Source organism: Austrofundulus limnaeus, unplaced genomic scaffold (assembly GCF_001266775.1).
Source record: "Austrofundulus limnaeus strain Quisiro unplaced genomic scaffold, Austrofundulus_limnaeus-1.0 Scaffold440, whole genome shotgun sequence".
NCBI lineage: Eukaryota > Metazoa > Chordata > Actinopteri > Cyprinodontiformes > Rivulidae > Austrofundulus > Austrofundulus limnaeus.
In genome coordinates, this window is record NW_013952842.1 from 62272 (window position 1) to 71562 (window position 9291).

Below are 9291 nucleotides of genomic sequence, written 5' to 3' on the forward strand. Positions count from 1 at the left end.
GTGTCAGAGCTTGGTCCGCATTGCTGGTAGTAAGTCGGACTCATTTCCAGTGAGAGTTGGAATCAAGGTTGCCCTTTGTAACCGATTCTGTTCATTAGTTTTATGGACAGAATTTCTAGGAGCAGTCAAGGTGTTGAGGGGATCCTTTTTGGTGACCTTAGGATCACATCTCTGCTTTTTGTGGATGATGTGGTCCTGTTGGCTTCATCAGACCCTGATCTCCAGCTCTCACTGGAGCGGTTCACAGCCGAGTGTGAAGCGGCCGGGATGAGGATCAGTGCCTACAAATCTGAGACCATGGTCTTGAGCATGAAAAGGGTAGAGTTCCTCCTCCAAAGTGGAGGAGTTATCTTGGGATCTTGTTCATGAATGAGGGAAGAATGGAGCAGGAGATGGATAGATGTATTTGTGCTGTTTTTGCAGTGATGTGGATGCRGCACCGATCTGTCATGGTTAAATGAGAGCTGAGTCAAAAGATGAAGCCCTCAATTTAACCGTTAATCTACATTCCTACCCTCATCTATGGTCACAAGCTGTGGGTAGTGACCAAAAGAACAAGATCGAATGAGATAAGGTGAGAAGCTCGGCCATTTGGGAGGGACTTAGAGTAGAGCCATTGTTCATTCACAGTGAGAGGAGCCAGTTAAGATGGCTTTGGCATCTGGTTAGGATTCCTTCTGGACACCTCCCTGATGAGGTTTTCAGGGCACGTCCCACTGGGATAAGCAGAAGAAGATGGATGGGTGGCTGGGTGGCTGGACAAACGGACGGACGGACGGACAGACAGACAGACAGACAGACAGACAGACAGATGGATGGATATTTATCTAAACTAAATGTTGTCATTTTTATTGCATTTTCTTTTAGAACATTTGGCTGCAGTTTATCAACAGAAGCTGAAATCTTCTTTGAAGCAGAAGTCCAATTGTGTGACTGAGGGCATTACTAAATCTGGAAATGGTACTCTTCTGAATCAGATCTTCACAGAGCTACACATCACAGAAGGAGGGACTGGAGAGGTCAATGAAGAACATGAGATCAGGCAGATTGAAACTGCATCCAGGAAAGTAAGCAGACCTGAAACAACCATCAAAAAAGAAGACATTTTTAAACTGCCACCTGGAAGAGTCAGACCAATCAGAACAGTGATGACAATAGGAGTAGCTGGCATCGGTAAAACAGTCCTAACGCAGAAGTTCATTCTGGACTGGGCTGAAGACAAAACCAACCAGGACATCCATTTCATGTTTCCATTCACTTTCAGACTCCTGAATGTGTTGAAAGAGAAAAAGTTCAGRTTGGTGGAACTTCTTCATCACTTCTTCACTGAAACCAATGAAATATTCAACTTTAAAGACTTCCAACTTGTCTTCATCTTTGATGGTCTGGATGAGTGTCGACTTCCTCTGGACTTCCACAGGAACCAGGTCCTGACTGATGTCACAGAGTCCACCTCAGTGGATGTTCTGTTGACCAACCTGATCAAAGGAAACCTGCTTCCCTCTGCTCGCCTCTGGATAACCACACGACCTGCAGCAGCCCATCAGATCCCTGCTGAGTGTGTTGACATGGTGACTGAGGTCAGAGGCTTCACTGACCCACAGAAGGAGGAGTACTTCAGGAAGAGGTTCAGAGATGAGGAGCAGGCCAGCATGATCATCTCCCACATCAAGTCATCACGAAGCCTCCACATAATGTGCCACATCCCTGTTTTCTGCTGGATCAATGCTACAGTTCTGGATCATGTGTTGAATACCAGAGAGGGAGGAGAGTTGCCCAAGACCTTGACTGAGATGTACATCCACTTCCTGGTGGTTCAGACCAAAGTTAAGAAGCTCAAGTTTGATGGAGAATCTGAGACAGATCCACACTGGAGTCCAGAGACCATGAAGATGATTAAGTCTTTGGGAAAACTGGCTTTTGAGCAGCTGGAGAAAGGAAACATGATCTTCTATGAGTCAGACCTGATAGAGTGTGGCATCAATGTCAGAGAAGCCTCYATGTACTCAGGAGTTTTCACACAGATCTTTAAAAAGGAGCGAGGCCTGTACAAGGACACGGTGTTCTGCTTCATCCATCTGAGTGTTCAAGAATTTCTGGCTGCACTTCATGTACGTCAGAACTTCATCAACTCTGGAGCTAATCTGATGGAGAAAAAACAAACATCTTCTGTGTGGTCCAAACTATTTTTTAATCACAGTCTGACAGATCTTCATAAGAGTGCTGTAGACAAGACCTTACAGAGTCCAAATGGACACCTGGATTTGTTCCTCCGCTTCCTCTTGGGTCTTTCCCTGCAGACCAATCATAGTCTCTTACGAGGTCTGCAGACAGAGATGGGAAATACCTTACAGACCAATCAAGAAACAGTCAAATACATCCAAAATAAAATTAGTCATGCTTCATCTGTTGAGAAAAGCATTGATCTGTTTCACTGTCTGAACGAACTGAATGATCATTCCCTGGTGAAGGAGATCCAACAGTCTTTGAGATCAGGACGTTTCTCCACAGACAAAGTGTCTCCTGCTCAGTGGTCAGCCCTGGCTTTCATCTTATTGTCATCAGGAAAAGATCTGGATGTGTTTGATCTGAAGAAGTATTCTGCTTCAGAGGAGGTTCTTCTGAGGCTTCTGCCAGTGGTCAAAGCCTCCAAGAAAGCTATGTGAGTAGACTCAAACTCAAAATATATTTAATTTGATGGCATAAAAATGTTTTATGTTGAGTTATAATTTCTATCACAGTCCATGGTCTTTGTTTATTGGTTCAAAAAATCTTGGTTTTATCGTGTGATCCTTATAGCCACTTTGTGACAATTTCCTTTAGTCACAACAAAAAAGGAACATTAGGCTAATTTGCTTTTGAAAATATCAGTAGGATAACAAAAATGTAACAGTTATTACATGCAAAGCATTTAATGTTTAACCCCAACTAGTTTAATAAATTAAATTTTTTGTCGCTGTCTTCTCAGACTGAGTGACTGTAATCTTTCAAAGAGAAGCTGTAAAGCTCTATCATCAGTTCTCAGTTTAGAGTCTTCCAATCTCAGAGATCTGGACCTGAGTAACAACAATCTGCAGGATTCTGGAGTGAAGTTTCTATCTCCAGGACTGGAAAGCTCACACTGTAAACTAGAAACTCTCAGGTGAAAAGTCAAGATTAATACTCAGCTGTCTTCTGTTTCTGTTATTCAGATGTTTTTAACTGATGGAAATTACATTGGACATAAAAGTGTAAGAAATAATGTACATCTTGTGTGTCTGTAGTCTGTCAGGTTGTCTGATCACAGAAGAAGGTTGTGCTTCTTTGGCCTCAGCTCTGAGCTCTAACCCATCTCATCTGAAAAGTATGGACCTGACATACAATAATCCTGGAGAAGCTGGAGTGAAGCTGCTATTGGATGGATTGAAAGATTTGAACTTCACACAAAATAACCTTAAGTATGAAAAGCCTGCTGCAGCCAAACACAATGAATAAATAAAAGAAGAACTAGAKACATATTTTTGTTGTTTGTTTAGCTCCTGGTCATTTTCCTTCCCTCTCTATGTAGTTGTTAAATAAACATTCACATATTGACAATTTTCTGATAAAAATATATTTGTAAAAAAGACAGATTCTCAATTTTAGCTCTTGATATTTCACATTTTATGTTCTTTCTTCTTTTGTTGCTTAGATTTGTCCTTAGTTCTGAGAGAACATAAGTGATTAGGGAAAGAAAGTCGGTGAGGTGTTGGTGGTACGGTTAAAACAATGCATTAATTAAAACTATATGTTCAAAAGAATCAGATAAATGGACAGCAATGGTTCACCCCATGTCCTCACAATGACACAGAACCAAAAATAATGTGTGTTGTTAGTATACATTTCTGCAATACTGTTTCCTACCACTAGGGGCACATAGTGAGTTGCCTCTTCTACACACCTAAACATATAGTTGTTTTTTGTGAATTCTGGAGACCACTATAGAGACATGACCTGGTATCTCTTTGGCTTTCTTTTTTATGGAATTTAAAGTTATTCTGACGAGGATCAAGTCCTCACAAAATGTAGGTCTCCACACTGTGGGTGTGTCATCAGGGCACAGTCCCCCTTATGCTACAGAGACAAGTACATACACACACATACACACATGTTAGTTCTTGAATCCTGTGGGGATCTTCCATTGACTTCCATTCTTTTTTTTACTTTATAGCCTAACCCTGATCATTTACCCTAAAATTAACCTCACAGGTACCTACCTGACCCCAAAACTAACCTAAACTATGATCCTAAACCTAAAACCACACCCGTAGTTTGTATTTGGACCCATGGAGACCTGGCATTGGTCCCCACAAGGCTGCTTTTTTTTTGGAAAATTTTCCCACGTAGGAAAAACCCATCCACACACACACGCACGCACGCACGCATGCACACACACTTGCCAATCTTGGACATCCGTGTTATTTACATACAGTAGGTGCTAAGAGAATTTGTAAAGTGTAAAAAAGTTGTGTGACAGGAAGTATCTATATTTACACCACAACAAAGCAAACAACAAAACCAATTAAATCTAAGCTCAAACCATTTTCTAAAAAACTTTATATGAAAGGTGAAGAAATCTGCTCTCTGGTGCAGTTGCAAGACTAAACTTGTTATTTTGTTCTCATAGGTGCTTGGAGGACTGTTAGGAGCTAACATTAGCTTCTACAATTTAATATTTACAGAATGAGTTTTAGTCTCTCCTGGGTGGGGGCCTGCATACTGAGTGTTGARGCTACAGAACAGACAGTGAGACCTGTAAAATTACCAGTTTTAGCATTAGCAGTATTAGCTTTAACGCTATTAGCATTAGCAAAATTAGTATGAACAACAGTACAAATAGCTTTAGCCTATTAGCAATTGCAGTATTAGGTTTAACAGAATTAGCATGAACAATAGTACAAATAGCATTAGCTGGATCCTGTTAGCATTAACAGTAACAGTATTAGCTTTAACAGAATTAGCATGAGCAATATTATAAATAGCATTAGCTGTAGCCTATTAGCACTAGCAGTATTAGTATTAGCATAATTGGCATGAAAAATAAAACAAAATGATACAAATAGCATATGCAGTAGTGTCAGTAACATAGCTAGGTTTTAAAAAGAACAAAGGTCAATCAAATACATGCCCAATAACCTGAAATAAGATCAGCTAAAACATCTTCCAGTTCTGTGATATTCAGTCTTGAAGAGAAGATAAAAAGTTCAGTTCTCCAGGAGAGACTCAGAGTAGAGCTGTTGCACTCCACAATCAGCTGAGGTGGTCCGTGTGGTAACCTGGATGAAGCACCTGGATGCCTTTCTATAGGGAGGTGTTCTGGACATGACCAACTGGGAAGAGACCCCAGGGAAGACCCAGAGACTGTCTCTCTGCTGGTCTGGGATGCCTTAGAGACCTCTCAGAAGAGCTGGAAAATGTGGCTGTGGAAGGAGAGGTCTGGACCTCCCTGATCAAGCTGTTGCCCTTGAGTATTGACTCTGGAACAAGATGATGGATGGATAGACTGTGGTTCAAGAGAAACCCCACTGCTGATCTCAAGGATACCTATTGCCCAACACTGCACCATTGTAGGGTTTCTCTTGAGTACAAAATTTCCTTTGGAAAAAAATGTCTCTGCTACATCACAGAGCAGATTTCTTGACTTCTAAGCAAAAAGCCATCTTTAGTGTAGATATTTGTGTACAAGAGCCAGTTAATGTCCAAGTCTGCATGCTTACAAAGACTGTTGGTCTGACTCTCTCTTCTTTCAGGGTGGAACCTTCTGGAGACCAGTATTTGACACCAGGTCTGAAGAAGTGTAAGTATGCTTTTCATTTGGTTTGTGAAGATCAAAGCAGCACACATTCACTCAATCATTAAAGTGTTGATAAATGATCATCTGGTTGTTCTCTGTCAGATTCCTGTCAGCTCACAGTCAACACAGACACCATACACAGAGGACTCAAACTGTCGGACAACAACAGGAAGGTGGTATTTGATGGGGCGGTCCAGTCGTATCCTGAGCATCCAGACAGATTTGATGTCTATCCTCAGCTGCTGTGTGGAAACGGTCTGACTGGTCGAGCTTACTGGGAGGTGGAGGCTACAGGAAACATTTGTATATCAGTGAGTTACGGAGGAATCAGACGTAAAGGAGACTGTGAGGACTGTCTGTTTGGAAGGAATGATCAGTCCTGGAGTCTGGACTTCTCTYATAGAGGTTTTGTTGTCTGGCACAGAAACAGAGACACACCCATCTCCTCGTCCTGCCACTTGTTCCCTTACAGAGTAGCTGTGTATGTGGACTGTCCTGCAGGTGCCCTGTCCTTCTATAGAGTCTCCAGCAATGTCCTGATCCACCTCCACACCTTCAACACAACATTCACTGAAGCTCTTTATCCTGGATTTAGAGTTTATTCTGGTTCTTCTATGATTCTGGGTTGAGTTTTGCCTGTTTGTGTCCAGATCAAGCTGTAAATATCAGAATGTGTTTCTCCTGTTTGCTGCTCATCACATACTAGTGCTGTAGTACTTGAGACTGGTCTAAAGACCACTTTATAATGGTCTTGGTCTTGTCTCAAACTTGACCATATTTGACTCAATTTGTACTCAGTCTTGTCTCGGTCATTGTCTGGGAGCGGGAGAAGATGTCTGCAAAATTTTCAGTAAAACCGTTTGGCCACATGAATCATACTTAGAAGACCTCAATCCTACCGACACATCTTCCCATGAGGAAGCAGAGCCTGAGGACCCTGGGTCAGACTCTCCAATCTTTGGTGCCGAGGTCACTGAGGTGGTTAAAAAGCTCCTCTGGGGGTGGATGAAATTCACCTTGAGTTCCTTAAGGCTCTGGATGTTGTGGAGTTGTGTTGGTTGATGTGACTCTATCGCATGAACATTGGGAGCAGTTCCCCTGGATTGGCAGACCTGGGTGGTCCCTCTATTTAAAAAGGGGGACCACAGAGTGTGTTCCAACTATAGACGGATCACACTTCTGAGCCTCCCTGGTAAGATCTATTCAGGGGTTCTGGAGAGGAGGGTCTGTCAGATAGTCGAATCTCGGATTCAGGAAGAACAGTGTGGTTTTCGTCCTGGTCATGGGACAGCGGACCAGCTCTACACCCTCAGCAGGGTCCTGGAGGGTTCATGGGAGTTCAACCAGTCTACTTGTGTTTTGTGGACTTGGAGAAGGCATTCAACCGTGTCCATCTGGGACTCTTATGGGGGGTACACCAGGAGTATGGGGTGCCACGCCTTTTACAACTGGTGCAAGAGTTTGGTCCATATTGCTGGTAGTAAGTCGGYCTCATTTCCGGTGAGAGTTGGATGAAGGTTGTCCTTTGTAACCGATTCTGTTCATTAGTTTTATGGACAGAATTTCTAGGAGCAGTCAAGGTGTTGAGGGGATCCTTTTTGGTGACCTTAGGATCACATCTCTGCTTTTTGTGGATGATGTGGTCCTGTTGGCTTCATCAGACCCTGATCTCCAGCTCTCACTGGAGCGGTTCACAGCCGAGTGTGAAGCGACTGAAATGAGTTTCCTCTGCAGGGTGTCTGGGCTCTCCCTTAGAGATAGGCTGAGAAGCTCAGTCCTCCAGGAGGGACTCAGAGTAGAGCCGCTGCTCCTCCACGTCCAGAGGAGCCAGTTGAGGTGGTTCATCTGGTTAGGATGCCTCCTGGACTCCTCCCTGGTGAGGTATTCTGGGCACGTCCCACTGGGAGGAGACCCAGAGGAAGACCCAGGACACGCTGGAGGGACTATGTTTCTCAGCTGGGAACACCTTGGGATTCCRCCAGAGGAGCTGGTCCAAGTGTCTGGAGAGAGGGAAGTCTGGGAGGTTTGCTTTATCTCTTTATTCAAAACCACTTCCTGTTAGAACCAGAGCTGAACTTCAGAGAGGAATGATTACTAACAACAACATTTAGACACAGACTGAAGATCAACCACCATGACTCTCAGCTACTACCACACCAACATAGACAGAACTGAACCAGTTCTATGAGCCATCAGAACCCTGCAGATCCAACATCAAATAAAAAAATAAAAGTGAAGTTGTTTACTGAGAATCTCAGTTTTTATTGTGACTTGTGAAGCTTCAGGTGAATCAGTGTTTGACACGTAAAGTTCTGATCCACCTGTCCCGGTCTCCTCATGGTCCTGATGAAAGGCTCAGCAGGTCCGCCTGTCAGCAGCTCTGATTAATGGTCTCTCTGGGTCCACACGGGCCCGCTCTTTGTTCTGATGGGGAGTGGTTTGGGCCCAGAACCAGATAAAGATTTCCTGTCATCATCGGCCCGATTAAAGCGAACAAACGCAGACATTGATTTGTGGAGCGAGCGAGAAAACAGGAGGAAACTCATTCCAGATATGATCAGCTGCTTTAGGAGTTGAGGATGTGGAGCAGAGCTCACTGCAGGAACTCTGAAAGAAGTCAATTATAAATATTGATTTGTGAAATGAGCCGTCAGTCTGACTGAGATTATTCCTGTCGTGTTGTTGAGAGGAACCAAGAGGACAAAGAGACGCAGGTTCTGTTGCTTCTGAAGAGCTTTGCTCTCAGAAAAGCTCGTTGAGTTTCATCAGATAAGCTGAGATCTCATCAGAGCTGAGAATGAACCAGCTGTGAGTTCATCCAGAGACCTCGAACATCAGGACCAGATAACGGTACCAAACCACCTCCAAATGGAACAGATCTTACATTTACTTTCTGTTTAATAAAGACAATAAAACCTCAATGTTTCATGTTTTCTCTCGTTACTTAAAAAGCTTTTATTTGTGCAGCTCAGGCTCTGACTTCCTGCAAAAAATAATCAAATAAATATTTAAAAAAAAAAACAAATTCTCTCTGAAGTTGCAGCTGAAAAAAACTGAAAATGTTTGTTGAAATGTTTAAAGCAGAAGACATGGATGGACTGAAAAAAAAACAAAGATAAAGAAGAATAAAAAACCACAGACAAAATGGACAGAAGAAAACTCAGAGGAAAAATGAGGCAAAAACAGATAAGATCAGTTTTATTTATAAAGAAATATATATGAATAAATAAGAACAAAATGAGATAAAAATAAAATAAAAAACAAATGAAGCAGATTTTAAAGAACAGCATATTTCTTAATGATTTGAAAAGATCCTAAATAAATTAAATATAGTAAAAATGAATAATGTAAATAATATAAATGTTACAAAAACCAAACATCAAAGCRGTTTCACATTATTTCACAATAAAACAGCTGAAAGTTTGAGTGAAAATCTGTTCATTAGAAATAATAAATCGTAAATTATTTGTCTTGTTTAG

The 9291-nt window shown here is 42.2% G+C and overlaps 1 protein-coding gene across 1 annotated transcript in view; it reads left to right on the forward strand.

Annotated features, from left to right (window-relative positions):
* LOC106529404 (protein NLRC3) overlaps positions 1 to 6976 on the forward strand; it is a gene marked incomplete at its 5' end in the record, with an annotated part of 8936 nt that extends 1960 nt beyond the window's left edge. The window contains 5 exon segments of the mRNA XM_014024820.1: positions 868 to 2662; positions 2969 to 3142; positions 3264 to 3437; positions 5769 to 5815; positions 5915 to 6976. Coding sequence (XP_013880274.1) covers positions 868 to 2662; positions 2969 to 3142; positions 3264 to 3437; positions 5769 to 5815; positions 5915 to 6441 — 2717 coding nt within the window.
* Between the last annotated feature and the right edge of the window lie 2315 nt (positions 6977 to 9291).